The sequence below is a fragment of the Acanthaster planci genome, linkage group LG12 (genome assembly GCF_054643075.1).
Source record: "Acanthaster planci isolate LZ-2023a linkage group LG12, COTS_SCS, whole genome shotgun sequence".
Lineage (NCBI taxonomy): Eukaryota > Metazoa > Echinodermata > Asteroidea > Valvatida > Acanthasteridae > Acanthaster > Acanthaster planci.
Window position 1 is genome coordinate 4973222 of NC_141788.1, and position 20978 is coordinate 4994199.

The 20978-nt window shown below is 41.1% G+C and overlaps 2 protein-coding genes across 9 annotated transcripts in view; one reads left to right on the top strand and one right to left on the bottom strand.

Moving 5' to 3' along the window:
* LOC110989385 (uncharacterized) overlaps positions 1–10594 on the bottom strand; it is a 21171-nt gene extending 10577 nt beyond the window's left edge. Inside the window, exons 1-7 of one of the 8 annotated variants that reach the window (XM_087143940.1) lie at positions 10357–10594; positions 8478–8596; positions 6973–7079; positions 6558–6675; positions 2626–2679; positions 2272–2362; positions 609–1310 (exon numbers count right to left, since the gene is read on the bottom strand). In XM_087143940.1, the coding sequence (XP_087000066.1) occupies positions 609–1310; positions 2272–2362; positions 2626–2679; positions 6558–6675; positions 6973–7079; positions 8478–8501 (1096 nt within the window). In that variant the 5' untranslated portion in view covers positions 8502–8596; positions 10357–10594. The remainder of the gene's footprint in view (positions 1–608; positions 1311–2271; positions 2363–2625; positions 2680–6557; positions 6676–6972; positions 7080–8477; positions 8597–10356) is intronic. The other 7 variants (XM_087143939.1, XM_087143941.1, XM_022253739.2 and 4 more) reach the window with 7 other exon arrangements.
* Positions 10595–13202: 2608 nt separating this feature from the next.
* Positions 13203–20146, top strand: LOC110989389 (dynein light chain Tctex-type protein 2B-like). The gene is made up of 2 exons (XM_022253750.2): positions 13203–13730; positions 19105–20146. The coding sequence occupies exon 2, from the start codon at positions 19295–19297 to the stop codon at positions 19994–19996; it is 702 nt and encodes a 233-aa protein (XP_022109442.1). The 5' UTR covers positions 13203–13730; positions 19105–19294; the 3' UTR covers positions 19997–20146.
* Positions 20147–20978: the final 832 nt, after the last annotated feature.

The window sequence follows — 20978 nt, forward strand, 5'->3', positions numbered from 1 at the left end:
TTTTACGACTTGCTTATCATGTTTTGGGGAGGTACATTTACCTCAGCTCATCTGGATGAGAGGCTCTTTTGCACTCTACCAGATAAATTCTGCAGCTATTGAGTAAGCTATATACATGTATATACAGGTTTGGCTACGAGGGGGCAGGTTCTGCAGCATCTCATATGTTAATGGTTGGATAGACACAGAATAGGTTTTAAAATCCGTGCCATGTTTGAATGGATGAAAATGCATCAAAATGGACATGATGGAAGGTCATAACTTCCAACAACTATGGTACTGTAGATAATGCAACAATACAAAACCCAAAGCTAATAAATGCCAATCACAACCTCGACCAAACTCTACTAACTTCTTTAAAATGAGTTTTACCGGGGAACTCCAACTGTAACTTCAACCTCCAACACTGACATACATGTACACCGTAAACTGCTTACTGATAAGAATGAAGTGAGACATTTCAAGTCATAAATATCTTCAAATTTTTAATATTACAGCCCAAACTCCTCAATTTGCAATCTAAACATTCAGTTTTATATAAAGGTGAAGGGCAAGAGTCCTCTAAGAATAAAACGTCAGCCAGTGAACTTTCAAGAATCTTGACTAACCTGACCTATCCTTTGACTGCCCTGCTGTGTCTCCTGCTGTGCTCTCCTGTTCTGTCCTAACTATCCTGTTAATTCCCGCTCTACTCGCATGCTCCAAGCCAGCCCTAGTGCTCCAACTACCCTGGACCTGGGTAGGATGAGGCTTCCCTTCCTGGGTGGGCGCTACTTTGCCCTCTTTGTGTTTAGTGCCTCGGCTTGTCTCTCTTCGACCAGCAGCCTTAGTACCAGTGGTTGTGGATCCTACGCCATCCTGAGTGAACCTAGCCTGTCTCCCTCTGACTGGTACCCTTGTAGCGCCAGCAGTTGGCCTTGGAGGCTTGTCACCAGCTAGTCTAGATTTCCTAGCTACCTGCGCACCACTGCTCCCTGCTGCAGCCTGTTGCCTACCTATCCTAGTGACAACCCCCACCCGCAGTCCTGCCTGCTTTCTCCCTGCTGGTTCCGCCTTGGTCAAAGAGAGTTTTTCTGTTCTGACACCTGTCTTTACAACTGCCTGTCTACCGGTCTGCCTGCTAGTCTGTCTGCTAGCCATCTTAAGGCCTGCAGGATGGACCCTACGTGGTATTTTAGACAACTTCTGCCTACTTTGTTTACTTGTTGAGTCAACATGGCGTGTCCCAGTATTTTCAGCATCAGATTCTGGGGTCCTATTATTGCCTGTACCTTTGGATTCCTCCATAAGTGGGCTAATTGTTTCCTCTTCTGAAGTGCCAAAAAAAAAAAGAATAAAATATAATTTTAACAGGGCCTTTGCATCACGTTATACACATGCAGAGTATCAGTGCAGCATCAGTTGAAAACAACTTTGTGAAATAGGTGTTTTTTAATCTAGAAAAGAAATTCAAGGTTAAAACCCTTCACTGAGATGCTTTACTGACTAGTAAAAACACTTTTCTATGAATTCTTATAAAACCAATGCCAGACTGTCGAGTCCACTAAGACACGACTTTCCTGATAAATTTCACTGAAATATATTTGGTAGTAGTGAAGGCAAAGACATCCAAAACCCTAAATATCATAAACCATAAAAAATTGTAAAATCCTAAAATTATAAACTAACGTACACACACATTAGACATAAAAAGCTTGTTTTGAATTGTTTCCACACAGGCTGAAGTCACTTTGCCAAATTAATTTGGACTTCAGTGTGGCAAAGTAAACATTTTTTCTAGCAGTCAATAGAACTCACAACAATTTACAACTATGTAAACAATTTCTTCAGAAAACTGCAGCTATGGCGAGTCAAACATCCCTATAATCAATTCAGGATGTTGGAGGATATGTGAGGCGTACGTATCAACCACCAAAGTCCAATTCTGCAGAATATTTTTCCCTTTTTTAAGCACATTTCCATTTCAAAATAGATTGAAAACTTTAAGATTTGATTGCAATTGTCCTGGGGCAATACATGTAAGTAACAACATACATGTAAATATATTGTTCTACAAAATATTGTTTTATCACATCACACTTAATGATGTATGTCCCATAAAGCAAGATTGATCATGGTGCGCAGTCATCTATCCAAACTTATATTATCAATGGTGTGTTAAGGAGATTTTTAATCTCGGGGGTCATCAAGCCTGCAAGCTGCATCAAAATCAAAACTACATGTATATGCACATGTACCTGTCAGTTAGTCAGTAGATAAATGAGGACTTACCGAGTACTTCAATTCTTTCATGGTTGGTGAACGAGGCCAGGTTCAGGGGATCTCGCTTAGCCTCCATGACAAAGATCTCTGGTAAGGGGGTCTGGTAGCAAGACCAATGGAATAAGGTTGTAAATGTCAGGGAAGGACGAAAATGCAAAAATGCATTCATGAAAGCTTACGATACCTGAAAAAAAGTATTTCGTTTCACTGCAAATATTGATTTCCTCGTTGATTTCCTAGTAAATGGCATACTTAAAAGCCACATCACACTTAAAAGTCATTTCCTCAAAACAAATACAGAAATATTTATTTTCTTGCATGGAAACAAATGCAAAACAATAAAAAAAACATCTATTTCCTTACCTGTGGAGGTATGAAGTTTTTAACTTTCAATTCAAACTCTTGTCTGGATTTCACCTGGAAATTAACATATTGGGATAACAAAAGTACCCAACTAAATATGGTAATTGTTCTCCCTGGATGGATTTTGGGTATAAGTTTTCTCTCTTTTCTTTAAATTCATGAACTAAAACAAGGAAGAATTAAATTGAAACTGTTTTCAAAGAAGGACGAATCTTTTTTCAACTTCAACTCCTCACGACTGAGTTCAATTTAATCATTTCAAAAGCACTGGCCCTTTGTGTTGGTAACAAATAACCCTATCATAAGCAAGTGTACATAGAAAACTTCACCCTACCGGTATCTTGGCGTCCCAGGGTGGACAAAGAAACTTACTTCAGTGTCATCACATTTCAAGAAGAGGAGAAAAATTCACTTGGAATCTACAAGCCTACAAAATTTACGTAAAATAATGTTTTTTGAAAGTCAAGTACCCCTGCATGTACATGTACATGTACAATGCAGCGGTAGATGTAAAGTACCGGATACACCGTACATACATACATGTACACGTACATTCAAGTTTCTACACAAGGCACAGACCTCCATTCACAGAGACTTGTTACATGTACATGACACAAACACTTTGATCCTTTGAGCTATTGCTTAAATATTGCAAAAACTAATGGAACTTTCTCTGGAACTCTGACCTGCACATATTTCAACTAATGGCTGTCTGTTTGCCCTACAATTACTAAAACTCCTAAAGAAAAGAGAGCAAAGCCCACAGACATTGAGTCAATTTATTGATTGTAACAAACACGGCTAGCCTTAAGCAAGAAAAACACACTGACAAACCCTTGTGAGATCTTATTCATATTTGTACTTCTGCCAAACCTACGTTGCTGTGGGCCATTTTCTATCTTTCCTTTTTCTTTCCATTCCGTCTGCACCTACTAGCTCTTAGTAACGAGCCTGAGGCCATGCCCAACAAGCTTCTAAACCATTGATCAACCTTTAGAACATTTTACGGATTACATGCTGCCGGAACAACGGTGGCAGTTACTCACAGTCACAACAAAAGCGACTCAAAAGCATGAGCGGGGTCTAGCTGTGTGTAATCCTAAATGCCATCTATTATGGGGACGGTATGTCTCGGCCTCGTTTGTGTAGCCTAGCAGGGCATAGTGGGCGATCATCTTTTAACCATGATCAGGCACAGTTTTGATGGAAAAGATTTGGGCCTTTCCTAATCTGAGCTTGATGCAGGCTGACAGCAACAGGATTTGTGGGACTTACATACAGATTTTAGATTGACTTTGACTGGTGGATGAGATAAACGGATGACTTCTGTCTGAAAGGCGTCTCTTTAAGCTTCAGTCACCTGCTGTACACAGAACTTGCACCTTTCTCCACTCTGAATTTCTACTGTGAACTCTATTGACATGATTGAGGACTTTTGGAAAAAGCAACCACTGCAGCCAGCAAGCATTGAGGCCTTTTTGCAACTGTAAACATACTGGCTACATGAAGACTATGTATACATCAATATTTCAAGCCAAAATTGGATGTCTTTCTTTCAATTACTGAAATTTATAGTACCAGTATCAATGCGTTTCAAAAACTTGTTAAAAATGTGGGTAACCTCTGCAACCATTTTTTTCCATGTCCATATTGTGTAAAGATGACTCGTCCAGAGAGCCTACTTTAACAATTTTGAGGGTATTAAGTCCTGGCTGAAACCTTTAAAGGCAATCAAATTACACAAAGCTTTGGAAGAAAATCATTGGAGCACTACAATCTTATAGCAAGTGGAATATCTTACAAGTCTGCTTTTAAAGTTCAAGATATTGAACTAAAAATATAAAATTGACATGCCAGTACTCCAGTAAAGGTTGAAAAAAAAAAAAAACTACGGATATGTGTACATAGAAATTCCTGACTGAGTTTTTAAAAATCTGTTAAAAATTACTCCTTCTTTACTGAACTATATTTCAACTTTCGGCTTCTTCCGTAATTCAAGAAACCATATCCCTTCCTAATTACAACCCCTCCAAACATTTGGAAATTTAAGCTCAAATCCAAGATTATCCCTTCCTAATTACAACCCCTCCAAACATTTGGAAATTTAAGGTCAAATCCTGCAAATTAATAATGAGCCAGGCGTGTTGGCAATTTGGGGTTACGTTGTGTGTAGCCGATCGTGTTCCATCTAGTTCAGAAGTTGCATAGCAACAATAAACAATGGACCAGCCAACCGTGAAACCAAGCATTGTTGATGATGTTTGCACTGCCCACATAAGGGCATATGACCATTACAAACAGAAAGCGATCCCTGCGAACAGAACAAGGAGTGAACACGTGCGAGCAACGAAGAACCATCTTTGCCGCAGATGAACAATGTAGGATGTACTCTGTTGTCAAGGCTGATCAGGCACAAACTGTACACGTATTTCCCCAGTAAACAAATTTGTTTTGTTTCACACAACAGAACAGGTGTATGCAAATAGAATTTTATGGTTTTTTATTCATTTCCCCCCCCCCCATAAAAAATAACACACTTCCCACATGTCCATATTTATACACATGTACATGTAATTGACTCACTCATGAATTTTGAGTACATGTACTGTCCACGCTGGAACAGGTTTTGGACTGCAATCAGACATGTCTCCTGACATTTTAAAATAACTCTAGCCCAATGAAATTCACTAGGAAGTGTCCCATCACTTCAACTTTCAATACCGTACATTCTACCGTATTACTATATTTTTGTCGCCCTGTGTAAGATTTAAAACTTTGAATAATAATCTGTTATTCTACACCAATATGAAAGAAAGAGAGTTGCTGTATAAATTATATGTAGAATAAGTGAGGAGCACATTAATCCTTCCCTCTTATCAGAGTCCATTGATTAATGTGCACTGCCTTTCTTTTCACAAAATCCCACCTGCCCCACCAGAAGCTTTAACGGACAGCTCTGGATTTTCTTTTTATAAGGTGGGGGGGATCAACAACTTACCTATTATGGAAGACTAACACAATATTTGCTAAGACAACACAAATAGACACTCATTAATCAAACACCTGTGCCCAGCAACCATGCAGTCTGCAGCTGAGAAGGCCTCTGCTGATAACTCTTCTAATGGCTACAGTACACAAAGTACATTGTACAGGGGGGGTGTTCAAGTAGGGTACATGTACTTGTACATGAACAAGTGGGTAAAGTACTAATCTCATGGCAATAAGCTTACCAACTAACAAACCTTCACTACAGAAAATCTAATACATGCACATGCACATGTAAATAATACATGTACATGTACAACAGAGGAGGGCCACCAGTCAACCTTGAGTTTCTACAGATAATCTGGTAAAAAAGTCTTTCCCTTATCATTGCTTCACATTCAGTTTAATGATTTGAGAAAAATCTGCAGTCTTTCGCAGCAAAATGTAACACTACCACCACACGGTGATTATAAAACTCTTCCTATTTTGCTTTCATTGTGTTTATCTGGCAATTATTCACTGACAGGTACGTGTATATATAGCCAAACACTTCAACAGTCATTTACACGATAAGCAGGTTGATAGAGGGTCAACAATCCTTGCTTGACAACTTTTGTCAGAATTTCCTGATGACAACAGCAAAAATGACTGAATCAGATGTGAAAGCCAGCTTGGTGGGGCTACATGTAGGACTATTGTTCTTGAAAATTTAATACCACTTTACTCCAACTGTCTGATTTCACTATCACAGTAAATACATACTATTGTATGTATACATGTGTGTATGTTCTCGCTATTTGACTTAACTCTTTACTAAAATGTCCACCAAGGTTTGTACATGTATACAATGAAAACCACTCAAGAATCATTCTCAATTACTCGTGATCACTGTTCCGTCCAGCAACCCTTTGTTCCAAGTCCTCAGCTGTAATGGATAACCCACTCACCTGTGTCAGGCATCGACCTACGCTCCTGAGGAACACATACTCAGTGGGTAGCACATCGTAGCCAAGCTGCTCCAGGATCTGGTTCCTGAGGTAGTACAGACTCAGCTCTGGCCAGACTCTGAAAGTAGTAAGAGTTTGAGATTTTTTAAATGAGAGGTTTACGCGGGCAGTTATCCTTCTGAATTGCTCATCACTGATATTTAAAGCTGCCCTGGCACGGCATATATATTTGATTGCTTGTGTCAAAATATTTTTTCCCCATAATCACGAATTTATAATTTGACTAAAGGTTTTCCAGACCTTAAAGATTGTAATCTGATTTGAAAATATACAAATTATGCACAACACCCGTGTGCACACTTCAATCATGTGAATCACATTTTTTATTAGTCTTTAGGGCAGTCTTAGCAAATACCTGACGAAGCCGGCTGAGATGGTCTGATCGATGACATCATTGTAAGCACTGCGGTATTTCTCATTCCAGGCTTCCTTGGGCACCAGGTAGACATGAAGGTCCACCAACTGAGTGAAAAAAAATTAAACACTGCGCGTAATATCAGTAAATACATGCAGTAAGTATTGTTCTGGAGAAAATAAATTACGATTTTACCGGTCAATGTTTACCGGTAGAAATTGACACCAGTATAATTCTAATTTTCAGGATTTGCATCACACATCCCGTTTCAGTCAAGGGCTGAAAAAGACTCAGAAGTGACGAAACTCACCCTGTTGTAGCCTTTTGTGCATTTCCTAATATGGTACTACACATTCATCAACACATAATTTACAATGTACATGTACAATGGGTCAAAGTTGATGGTAAAAATACATTGCATGTACATGTAAATGTACGTTGGGCCTTGATGTAACACTACTGTGCACTTGTAAGCACTTGATCAATTAACCCCTCTTTCATGAGAGGTCAAATGTTATCTCTGACACATCATGCAGAACCTATCAACAGCCAGGACCCCCTTGATAAGTGCAACTCAACAGATCTTGTCATTAACTGTAAACAAGACGGTGCCAAAAAAAAAGTTTTTACAATCCGTGATCATTGTAATCCATCCTCTGGGTCATATTCAAACGAGTGTTCCCACAAAGCAACTACACTTTTGTATTGCCACTGGCCCTTGATGGAAAGTTGTGACATGGAAATGTTGGTAATAAATCATGCATGTGGGAAAAAATGGTTATTCTGCTTCACTAGTATAATTTTGTCTGAAACTTTGAACTTATTCACAAGTGTACATGTACATGTATCTTACAAATAACTTATCTCTACACAGTAAAGGTACATTACATGTACTACAAAAACTAACAAAAATCTTACCAACATAATGTACTGATTTACAAATTTACACACATTACAAAGCATGCATCCTAAGGTAAGAAAACAGAATTTTCAGTATGCGCAATTTTAAAATCATTTTTCGATTTGGAGGAAGGCCAAATTTTTAGCAGACACTCTTATCCAGCCAGTTTCAGTTAAATCTTGTGCATTACACACCATACCTGTTAATGGTGAAACAGATATTTGTTGCATTATATTAAAAATGGAAAGGAGAATTTTCACAATGAAAATTCCCTTTTTTCCTTTTCTTTTCACCATTTCATAATGGAAAAGTGCTGCATGAGGTTCATGCATACAAGTTCATTGTACGTGTATGTACATGTACATGTATGTGTTACATACCAGTATGCACCGACTCTGGACTGGATATGAGATTTTTCAACATGTAGGTTGATACACACCGGTGGACTGCTTTTTCTACATAGTTTAACATGACTTCAACTCATATTTAGTTTCATCCATTTTTTAGGGTTCACTTGACTACAACACCTACTGTACACCTGCAATCAACAGTCCAAAACATCTGTCAGAAGAAAATTCAAAATATCAGATTATAAAAAACTTACAGCTATGCTGAATTTGTCAGCCATCTAGTTTCTTCCAGCACAGAAACAACCTCTACAAATTTAATCAACTGGTCACACAATACGCAGATCCTCCCATTGTCACAAGCAGTCCAGAAAGTCTTCAGGTGCAAACAGACAACAGTCTGTTGTTATGGCATCAGAATGAGATGATACCGCCTTGGCAACAAATTTCTAACTGTACCTATTCACATCCAAATCTGAAAACTCGTTATGGTCCGTCCCTTTTTTAATGTTTCATGGCAACCTGTTGGTTTCTTAGCAACCAAACCCCACTGAATAAGTGCCGTTTGCTCCCTGTGACTGCACCATGTCCTTGAATCATAAAACCTGACAGTAATTTATCTTCATGGAATGGTACCAGTAGATTTATAGTCAGACAAAGCCCCACCTCTCAGCTCCGAATAAAAAAAATGCAAAGCTCTCTCGAACTACTTTTGAAATTTATTGATGCAGCTAAACAGACCTGGACCCAATTTCATGGAGCACCTCAACAGTAAGCAGCAAAACCGTGCTTACTTTAGTCGAGAAATTCGCTTACCTTATGCAATATTTCATAGCAGTGCTTGGCTAATGTCATGGTTGTGCACGCATAGAGAGTTCCATTAAGTTTAAGCAAATTTTAATCCAAGGTTAGCATGCCTTTGGCTAAGCTTACTGCTTACAATCCCCACGAAATATGTGTAGCCTCTGTTAGCGTGAAATCGTGTGTAGAGCAGCGCTGTGGGATTGGGCCCTAGTACACAGGTCTGCGAAAAAATGGAATATGACATCCAAACTATGCATTGCACATATACCAAGCAATCAAAGAATAGCAAGGAGTAAACATATAAATGAATGATGCCATGACATGATCTAAAATTGTTTTGGTAAATCATGTAGAAATTTGAGGGGTTTGACAAACAGTCCTTCACGCTGTCAGTATTTAGATCAATTTAATTGCAAACAAGCCCATGAGTCATTCACATAAATTGCACAAGCAGCAATTCAACCACACATGTGCAGTGTGCGTGCATGTGCCTTGCTTTGAGAGCAGAAAAAACAGTTGTCAGACCTTTCTCCTCTAACAAAAGACAATCCTGCAAACTATAAATTTAAGAAATGGAAAACTGCTATTACATTTCAATCAGCTACTTAAGTTAAAAGAACAGGAAAAGAAAATGAAGAAAACAAGGGTACCAGAACAAATGTACAAACCCTGCTTGCCAGTACCATTCCCTGGTATCAGAGCTACCCATACCAACCAAGCCATGACTGCTGGTTAACCAAATGGCCACAAAATTTATTATGCAGCTCCTGCATGAACCTTTAATCTTTATTGCTGATATGTGCACTCAATGTCCTGGGATGTGTCAGCACGACAGCAGACACACTCCAGGACAAGTTCACCATGTTCATCTTGTAACCATTTAACCTTAAAATAAGGAGAAATGAACGACCCCTTAAGAGTCCTGACTACTACAGGGCTTCTCGGTCTGCCCATAGAGCTACAAACTCTACAAGCTCTATGGTCTGCCTACCTCTCTAGCCAGAGAGAGCCACCCCGTGGTTCAAGTTCCTACATTCATGGAACGGACATGATGGAAGTCCCATAGGCCTATAATACATTATGTGAAGCTGGCTAGGCTAAACGAATGATTGGTGACACATAGATGTTTTTGGACACATCTAGACAGCTGGTGGTCAGTTGGCGTGACTGGTAAATTTGGTCAACTGTCGTGTCGGTAAGTGTGGCCCGAGTAACTAGTGTGTCATGTGTGTGTAGGTCTGCTGACGGTACATCATACTTACGCCCGCTCGACGGTCACGACGGTGAACTCAACTTCCAAGTTTCAACCAAACTTCAGTCTTTTGAACTTACCTGCTCTGAAGGCGGCCTCCCCACAGTAACTGGTGCAGACGTCATGATTTAGTATAGTCACTTGCCGTCCAACTTAACCGAGTTTTCATGTTGGCGAAGAATTTCAACAAAACAATCTCATAAACCCTCGAGCCCCTCCTCACTCACTTTCGAACGTGCACTTTTAATTGGACCTACACTTTGTGTACGTGTATTGTCAAACGCATGTACAGTTTCTAAGGGTCCCACTCCATTCAGTAAAAGGTGGTCACGTGATTAAATCTTTCGTCACTTTCGCAACCAGTTACGAGTAGTTGGTGTCGAGATTTCTACTTTCATGAACAAACGCAATTACTGCAGATTATTGTTACAATTAAAATTACTGAAAATTTCAGAACGAAACATCATTGTAGGTCCTATGGTCCGAAGTAACAAGGACGATGGACAGGCCGTTGAATAAAATGGCTATTGAATAATAAACGACCCCAAAACTTTTGCATGGATACAATTACAAGTTGAAACACTCACTTCACCAAAACGCACAGGGGCGCTAGTCAGTGTATGGCAGGTTGAGGATTTCCCTGCACCACCAAAAAACTGTGGACTGAAAAGCCCCCAGTGCCCAAACTGCCTGGAGCTCAAGGTGGTGGTGTCTTAAGTTCAAGACCTAACGATTGGGACCTTTAAAGGAGAATTTTCTTTTCAATATTACCAGAAACAGCAACATCATTTTCATACTCTTCCAATGGCATGTTGTGGTACCTGTTCCTGTGCAGAAAACTCTGAACTCGTACCCATGGTAACATGTTTTTATACTCAACTTCAGTACTGATAACTGACAACCACTTCGTGCACATTTTCCATATCATAAGTTTACTTATTTTCTGAATGCAGTAACAATTATGTTATGTCATGGCATCGGCCGTGCAATGATTGTCAAAAAGGGGGCCTCGAGTTGTTAGACCATCAGCGGTTAACAGACAGACCGATCCATGAAGCCCCCCACCCCGTCATAGGACCTGACAAAAGTGGAGGGTAGACGAAAAAGGAGGCCACACTGAACGATTTGCGTCATAATATGCATATTACGCTCAGAAACTGTACAGTATGTACTTTATGCGTCCTGAGCATTATGATGCACGTTGCTCACCGTGGCCTCCTTTTCCGTCTACCAAAATGCATATGGAGGGGGAGGATTTACCCGTCGAAAAAAGGGGTGGGGGTACTGGCTGCCCTACCCCCTCTCCTTCGGTCGCCCAGATCTAAGTTATATTTGATTATCTTCAAACATCCCTCAACTTCCCAGTTGATGCCAGAACGGAAAAGGCGGTGGAAGCGTACAGGAATTGCCGTTAAACAGTAATATTCATGTCATCACCCAGTTAAATCTAGAACACCATGCCGTCCCCGGATCAAGTCATCCCCGGGTCAACTCGTTCCCGAGTCAACTAGTCCCCTAGTCAAGTCGTCCCCCGTATAAATAATTAAATTGTAATAATTTACTGAGGCAATTTATTTTGGGAAATAAATTATTTTCCTTATTACTCATCAAGTTTTTACTGTAGTAATTTATTTTTTTGGGGGGGATGTATTTATTATCTTTTTTGTTCATCAAGGTTTTACTGCGGCAACTTATGGGGGGTAATTTATTTTATTTTTTACTTATCAAGTTTTTGCTGGGGTAATTCATTTTCTCTTTTTCTTTTATTGGGATTTTTTTCTATTTATTTTATTTGAGTTATTTCATTTAATAATCATTTATCAGACAAGACTGCATTATCTCTTTTGAAAGTGTGTCGGCTCTGAAAAGAACCGGTTGGTTTGATGATTCAGGCCTGGTTTGCGTACAGCGATGGTCCAGTGAAATGCTTGCATTTGGCAAGGAGATCGGAAGTTCTCAGCTCGCCCGCTGGATAGCGCTCCCAGAGCAGAAACAGCCGCCCCTGCATTCTTGGAACGTTCTTCCCCTGATAAGTAGGGGATGACTTGGCTCGGAACGACTTGACCAGTACCCCGTCCATGCTGAGCATCATCAAGCAAACTAAGGGAAGGAGTAATGAGCATCATTAGACACTTTGAAGGTTCTTTCCAAAGATTTTATGGCGTACAGCTGCGTTTTAGTCCCTTTTTCTATAGTGCAAGGCTTGTTTTCAGAGCGTTTTAGAATTAGCGATTCTATCGATATTTATATTGATTTCTACACACTCGTCTTTTTCTATTCTACTCACCCCCGGCCCTCCTCCGGAAAAGAGGCCACAAGTTCCCTTTACCCCTTCCTCCATCCAGTAGCATATCAAACGAGCGGGGTTTCCCTGCCCTATGATGCCATTTTCAAAAAAGAAAAGAAACCGAAAACATAAGCATTTCAGAAAAAAACATTGCCACGTTTCCTTTTGAGTGGATGGTAAAGATAATTCGTTTAAGTTGGACATTTATTTTCTTTTTAAATCCAGTCTTTGCTTCCCCAGTCCAAGACCTGTATACACCCCTGCCCCCGGTTCCTCAGCACCCATGTCAGCATGGTCACTCCTGCTGCATGACACTGACTAGATCCTGTTACTTTTTACCAGTTCACTCAATGTACACATGCATAACCGACTGCGAGGTTAGGCGAGCTGCTGTGCTGTATGATGTCTGCAAAACGGCTCCAATTTCCGCGCAGAGGGGAAGCAATATGTGGCAGCTTGGGTCGTTCGAGTTCAAAAACTTATTCTTTCCCCTTGTCACGGGCCATCAGTTATTGGAAAGATTAAGCGCATGGTCCTCTGATGCTGCTTAGGAACGCGGGTACCAACAGGGTGCTTACTTAACCCATATGGGGCCCAGCTAAACAAGCGTCGCTATAGTAACTGCTACATTGTTCGTGCAAGTTTGTATGTACTTTTCGCGGGCAGCTTTACATGCATGTGTGCACGCAATGAAAGAGTAGAGGGTTCCAAACGGATATTTTTTAAAAGAAAGAATCGTATTACATGTACAGACGGGAAAAATATTTATTTTCTACACTTGGACTTGCTTGAGTGGGAGTGCCCACGTACAGAGTACTCTTCCGAGTTCGCTGGTGAAATAATCCGTTGTGCGATGCCTTTCATGCTCTTATCAAAAGGAACCATTCAGACAGTTTAGTGGGCCATCAATCAATTTATCATTCTACTTTATTTTCAAGTTCATATTCAACGTGGACTTTTGATCGACTGAAATTAATAGGCTGTTGGTCTTGGTTACGCGGTCACCTGTACAATGCGCGCCTTGCGATAGCGACTGCAACAACAAGCTAGCTGTTCAGATCAGTGGAAGCCATCTTCCGTCGTGGGGTGAGGTATATTTCTCTTGTATCTGCCCGGTTTGGATTGATTCGACGACGCAGTTCACTCACAGGAAAACTTGGAGTAAAGGTAAAAAACTATAATAATGTGTGCATTGAAGGAAGGGTGTGCTTGATCGTTGTTTTCTATGGCGGGATAAAATAGTGGAAACGAAATGAAATTTTGAAAATGTACAAAAATTTTCGGATAAGTAATATCATTAAATGCAAACACAACCTTCAGTTATTTTTTCGGAAAGAACACACTTTCCCTAGTTTCCGTCATTGCTTCAAAAACTGCAGTTATTACAAAGTGGAAGCACCCAGCAGAATACATAATGACGTCTTTCCAAAATTTCTTTAACCACAAAGGGAAATAAAACACATTTCCACAGCTACAGTGATATTTCAGGAGTAAATTATTTCAATCTAGGCCCTGTAGTTCTTGAAATTGAACGTACAACTGTCCAAAGCTTGTATTTTTTTGTTTCTGCATTGCCTTGAAAAGCTCATGTTTGTCCTTCATTATCAAACTAAGGAATTTTGCTCTAAGAATTTGGATTTTAGCAAGGGGAAGGGTTAAGAGGCCCGAAGGACTTTGGTTGCCTGCACCGGGGCTGCAAACGTGGTCGCCCGATTTTACCTTGTCTTCGAATGGGCTTCCTTTAGTTCAGTGCACGCATAGAAAGCAGTGAAAAATCAGAGCGAAATAGCGCCGCCTGTTGACTCTCAGGGGAGGTTTGTCTCCGGTTTTGTCACCGGAAATTCAAGATTATGGCCAGTAGATCACTTTTCGTTTCAATTGTATGGGTTTTACCCACGATTTGTTTTTATTTGCCTTTTCCCAAAGATATATCCAAAATAGTCAAACTGTTCGCCCAGCTCTCATTGTTTTTCCAAATAGGCCCGCAATTTCGGGCTTTTTGTGAAAGAAATAACCCGGACTGGAAACTACCAGTCCAAAATTCGGGATTTATAAAAATGTTTCTGTGATCCCTCCTGATTATGGCATGTTTTATTGTAAAAACCCCGTGGGGTCACAAAACATCAATGAGTTCGCTACAGAAATACAATCATTTCGCGGAATGCAACCTTAATGGTATGGTGTAGGCAATATTTCCAGGGGTTTGGAGTGAATCGGGAACACCAACAGTTCTGATAAATAGGACTAAAATGTTCAGTTGTGTGGTGGATCTGATACATAGTTTAGTTATTCCGATACTTTGCCCTGTGAAGCAAGCCTCTTTGCTTGAAAAGTGAGCACTGTTCCTGTTATTTTTATAACATATTTTAAATATGTTGACTTGAGTTGTCGTATTTTCAGTTGTGTAAAATGTTGATGTGAATATATAGCGAAAACTATCCCTTTCTCTAACCCAATCACCAACACTCACACTATCCTAACCCTAACGCCAAGAATATCCCTCACCCCACTGTCCCTAACCCTAACCACAAACCTATATATCACTAACCCTAAACCCAACCCCAATCCTAACCCTCACCCTACCCCTAACCCTAACCACAAACCTATATATCACTAACCCTAACCCCAACCCCAATCCTAACCATCACCCTACCACTACCCCTACCCCTAACCCTATCTGTAACCCTAACCCTATTCCTAACCCCAACCGTATTATCCTAACCCTAACACTAACCCTAACCCCTCACCCTACCCCTAACCCTAACCCTAGCCCTAACCACAAACCTATATATCACTAACCCTAACCCCAATCCTAACCATCCCCCTACCCCTACCCCTAACCCTATCTGTAACCCTAACCCTATTTCTAACCCCAACCCTATTATCCTAACCCTAGCCCTAACCACAAACCTATATATCGCTAAACCTAATCCTAACCACACCCCTGATCCTAACCCACACCCTACCCCTAACCCTAACCACAAACCTATATATCACTCAATCTAACCCTAACCACGACCCAATCCTAACCCTCACCCTACCCCTAACACTAACCCTAGCCCTAACCACAAACCTATATATTACTAACCCTAACCACAACCCCAATCCTAACCATCACCCTACCCCTAACCCTATCTGTAACCCTAACCCTGTCCCTAACCCTAACCCTATTATCCTAACCCTAGCCCCAACCCTAACTGGGAAAGCATGGCTGTTGCGCTTGAATATGGGAATCTTCGTTACCGTGAAAACAAAACTGGCATCAATTAGAGCACCCTTTGAAAACAGTGAAACAAAAGTTGAAAGCAAGGTTAACTGAGACAGAAAGGTGCATTTTGAGGGTTTACGTGAAAACAATTTAATTGTAGCTGTCATTGAAATAAAAAGTTGGAAATTCAGATGGTCCAAATCTAATATCTTCTTTGACAAGTCATCTTGCATCTTTATCCAAGTTACATTTTATTTATAAATCACAAGATCACGCCATCATTTATGCCATTTCACATACGTCAGTCTGTGTACAAGCCAGTGTTAAGTCAAGGTTGTGATTCTCAAGGCCGGCGGTTGAATAAAAAGGTACATTTTAGACAAATTGTACACGAGTTAAAGAAAAAAAAAGAAGATATACGCCAACTTTGTGTTGTGTGTGTACAATCACAACCGTATTTGCAGGAGTTCATCGTAACTCCAAAGACGGTGTTTCATCATGCCGTTTTCATGCACAGCACCTAGGGAAATACGGAATGGTCAATACTTGCATTTGATATTTTCTTAAGTTTTGAGAAATGGCAGGTAAATTTTGGTGGTGTTCTATTTGAGTTCGAAAAGAGACATATTCCTGACCAAGTAACTTGGGTGGCTTTTTTCCCTTGTCCCTTTTTGTAACTCGAATTCTGATATAAAATGTAAGGCCAGTGAGGCTCTAGATATAAATGACAACATGAAGTTTCGGTCTTGCCAAAATTAAATGTAACGTGGGTTACGTGGAGATAAAAACAAAACTGAATGGAGTGCGCCGTGATACAGAGGCTGTATACAGCGTTTGGGACGCGATTAGGGTAAAACCAAAATCTTTACTTATTCGACATCCAGTGGATTCTCTGTTATTTTCTGTTGTTAAAAAATTCAAACAACTATAGGGATTGTTTGTTTGTTATGCTTTTGTTTGACCAGTTTTGTGCTTGTATTTGGGGAAGCAGATCTGTTGGCGTGACGCAAGAATATTAATCCAAATAAGTGGGACTTGCATGTCTTTTGTAAGGATTTTTGTTTGAAAATATCAAGTGATTCTGCAGTTGAAAGCAAGCGAAATTGTACTGAATGTTTTTCCATCAATGAAATAAGGAGACGACTGTTGCCAGACTGTGCCGCCCCTTGATATGTTTCTCTTGCACCGTCAATAATAAAAATTCACTATACAGATACGTTGCTGTTTTTTCGATTGAGATCACTAGGCAGAAATGGACCCAAACACGGTTGAAATCGGTTTTATTGTCGAACATTTAAGAAATTAAGATTATGAATAAAAAAGTGATCCGTGTATTCAACCCAGAAAAATGCCTTGAGAGTTTTGCGCTCACGAAATTAATAAAAAAAATAAATAGGTGAGGGAAAAATGTAAAAGTTATGTGGTGTTGACCAAGCATTCAGGCGCACGGACTCCTGAAATTCGCAAGGAATCGCAGTTACCGGCTTCCATATAGGACTCTTCTGGGATCTCGGGGTTCCCGGCCCACCACACTTCCTCCCTGCCCATCCATTTAACTCTAAAAAGAGTTTGAGCGACCATGCAAGGGAGGAAACGAGACAAGCCCCTAAGCCCTGGCCGCCGAGTCGGCCATACGTCTCGAACCTGTACTAAGGCGCTCACCTGGACTTCGCGGACAGTCCCAGCAGAAGAGCTTATCCCGTGGGCTAAGGTACTGTTGGTATTTGACGGGGGTAAATTCGAGTCTCTTATAGCTACCGACTGACAGCAAGCTTTGGGAAAATAAAAGTCACCGGTGGGATTCGAACCCGCCGTCTGACGGTCTGTTAGCCACGAGCTTAACCATTTGGCAATTTCAGAGAATTGCTTCGGGTCGTTCATATTTACGTAGATAACAAAACTGTTCCCGCACAGAATTTCGCTCTGTAAAGACTGAGCGATTAAAACGCTACAATAGTGCATCATGTAGCAAAAATGCACAATTGGCCTACACACAAATCTCACTGGCAGCTCTTCCTTGATAAATTTAAATTAATGCGCGCGCATCAATATGGTAAAGTCCCCGGACTGTCGGCACGTCCGTCCGAAGACGTCTCAACTCTTAAAGGTTGCACTACACCAAAATACGGGATGCTCTGCCCAATTCAAGGAGAATTCTTCGCCAAACCGAGGCGCTGAAAAAGTAACCCTAGAGTTTATTTGAAAAAGAGGAGATTGTGTGGCCCAAGAAATTGTGTGATTGTGGAAGAATGGCCCAGAATGAATTCTTCACATTCAAGGGCTCCCATTCCAGGACCAAGCACGGAAAAACGCTATTGACAAATTGTTCCAAGAGACTGAAAATCTGGAGGGATGTCATTTGAAAAATGGCCGCTGATGACAGACTTAAGAGCTTTCATTGGGGGGGGTTGAGTTTGTTTTTAGTGGATAATTATACATTACATTGGTTAAGTAACCTACTTAAAATTGAAAATCAATAGAAAGCTGAATGACCCAAGAACACTCAGCTTTTTTTTGTTTTTGTTTTCAAGTTGCCGCGGGGGGAGGGTTAAGAGGCCCGAAGGACTTTGGTTGCCTGCACCGGGGCTGCAAACGTGGTCGATTTTACCTTGTCTTCGAATGGGCTTCCTTTAGTTCAGTGCACGCATAGAAAGCAGTGAAAAATCAGAGCGAAATAGCGCCGCCTGTTGACTCTCGGAGGAGGTTTGTCTCCGGTTTTGTCACCGGAAATTCAAGATTATGGCCAGTAGATCACTTTTCGTTTCAATTGTATGGGTTTTGCCCACGATTTGTTTTTATTTGCCTTTTCCCAAAGATATATCCAAAATAGTCAAACTGTTCGCCCAGCTCTCATTGTTTTTCCAAATAGACCCGCAATTTCGGGCTTTTTGTGAAAGAAATAACCCGGACTGGAAACTACTAGTCCAAAATTCGGGATTTATAAAAATGTTTCTGTGATCCCTCCTGATTATGGCATGTTTTATTGTAAAAACCCCGTGGGGTCACAAAACATCAGTGAGTTCGCTGCAGAAATACAATCATTTCGCGGAATGCAACCTTAATGGTATGGTGTAGGCAATATTTCCAGGGGTTTGGAGTGACTAAACTAAGCTGTTCAGCATCTACAAAGATGCAAATTAAAATGGACGATCGGCTAGCCTTTCGCTCTTGTAATTATCCTCAATATCATGTCAACCTGTATCTTCTCGAAGTTCAGGTGTTTGTTCTTTTTATCCTGTGTGTTCGTTAAATTCTGTGACTTTTAATGCAAAGCAAAGAATCCAGAAAAAGCAAATAATTATTCTAACTTTAAAAATATTTTGTCACATACAGAACAGGTCTCATCCGTTCACTGCGATGAACATCTGCGCCAGACCAGATGATGAGTGTTGTTGAGAAAATCTCTTGAAGTTTGAACAAGTGCGCTCTTGAGCCAACCCAACCAAACAAGGCTTTCGACCGCTTTTCAACCAGCTGGCGGCTTGTTTATATGCTTTGACTTGGAAAAACAGTCTGACGAACCATGACCGAGCAAGGAGAGCAGAAACCACGACGGAAAACGTCCGTGTACACTCGGCCTAACCCAGCAGATCTGGCCCACAACATGCCGGGGACCGAACATCTCGGAGACGGCGGAACCGGTCACCAGTTGGAGGGTAGGTCGCGGAAGGTGTCGTTCGGCAGCACTGGGAGACCCAGGAACATCTCGGTGGGGAGCTCAGATGGAACCGAACTGCGTAGCCGTAAGCACAGCATGGGCGACCCGGAGAGATACCGCAAGGTTTCCGTGCCGCGCCGGACCCTAAGCGTGGAGGAGCGCGGCTGGGGCACGGAGAGCGGCATCGTGCGCGGGCCGTCGGCCGCCAGCCTACCAAAGCCCAACACCTACAAGATGGGGCCCGAGCGACCCTTCCGAGAAAAGCCCGTTCGTAAGGTCATCGAGAACGTCTTGGAGGACATGGACGACGTCCGGTACGAGAACCCCAGCATGATGGCTGCCAAGGCGCGCACCATCAGCGACACGGTAAAGCAGCGGGTCAAGCTGATAGGCTTCGACCGGTACAAACTCGTCTGCGTGGCCTGTTTGGGTCAGAAGAAAGGGCAAGAGGTGAAGGACGTCGGCAGATGTCTCTGGGATTCCGGCAAAGACGGCTTTGTGTCAGTAGCTTATGAAAACGCAACCCTTTTCGCCGTTGTCACAGTGTATGCAATTTACCAGGAGTAGAGTTTCAAAGCACAATCTCTTTTAGAATCTTGATTAACTCGCGCACATCACTTTCATGTTATTTCATAGAAAAACATGACTTAGTTAAACGATTCTGGCTGCAGCGCTAGATACATTAAATAACATACATCATGTGCTACCCTTTTTTTTTACAAAAGCTAGGAAAAGGGCATTTTTATTTGAAGCCAGAGCTCTAAAAACATGTACATGTACCTATGATTACTACACTGCTGCGTAAAATATACCCCACTAACAGGTAAAGCAAGCGATTTGTGTAATGACTCATCAATGGTTAACCTCTCCACGTCAGGTCTTCACCCAAGTCATTCTTATCATGTTGAACAAAACTCCTAATCATATAGCACCAGTAAAAGTCAGCAGGTTTTTTTTCATCCTTGACACCAGCCCAGCCCCCTATGTTTCAAAGCAACTGATGGTACATGATACTTTGTGGCAATTTTAATGGAGATACTTTCCATTCTCGATTTACAATTAGCGTCCTTTATTGCATCTGATGTAGAAACAAATTCAGAAGTGTAATGTTACTGCTTGTAGGGTTTGTCGGATGCCTTAAAGTATCGCCTTAAAATATAGCCCACAGTCCTCGACCCAACTCCTGAAAATGCATCGCTACTAATTGCTGTAGGATAAACCGTCCACTGCGTCTTGAATACCGTCAATAATGTCTTGTCACTGACTTATGTTCAAGTACAACTTGAAAAAGATTTTGTCACTGGTCAAGAACAAGTCGGGTTCCTTGACCAGACGATCCCCAAACGTCTCTTCACAGATTGTTGGTCAGGGAGCACCAGCCAACAACAAAATCAACGTAACGCAAGAAAACTTGCCCCATTAGACGCCAAAATCACAACGGCTGCCATTGTCATTGGATATTGCCAACGAATTCTGCCGATCAAAGAATAGCGCCATAAACGCGACAATAAATCAGGTTTCACAGGAAAACTGGCACAATCTGATATCG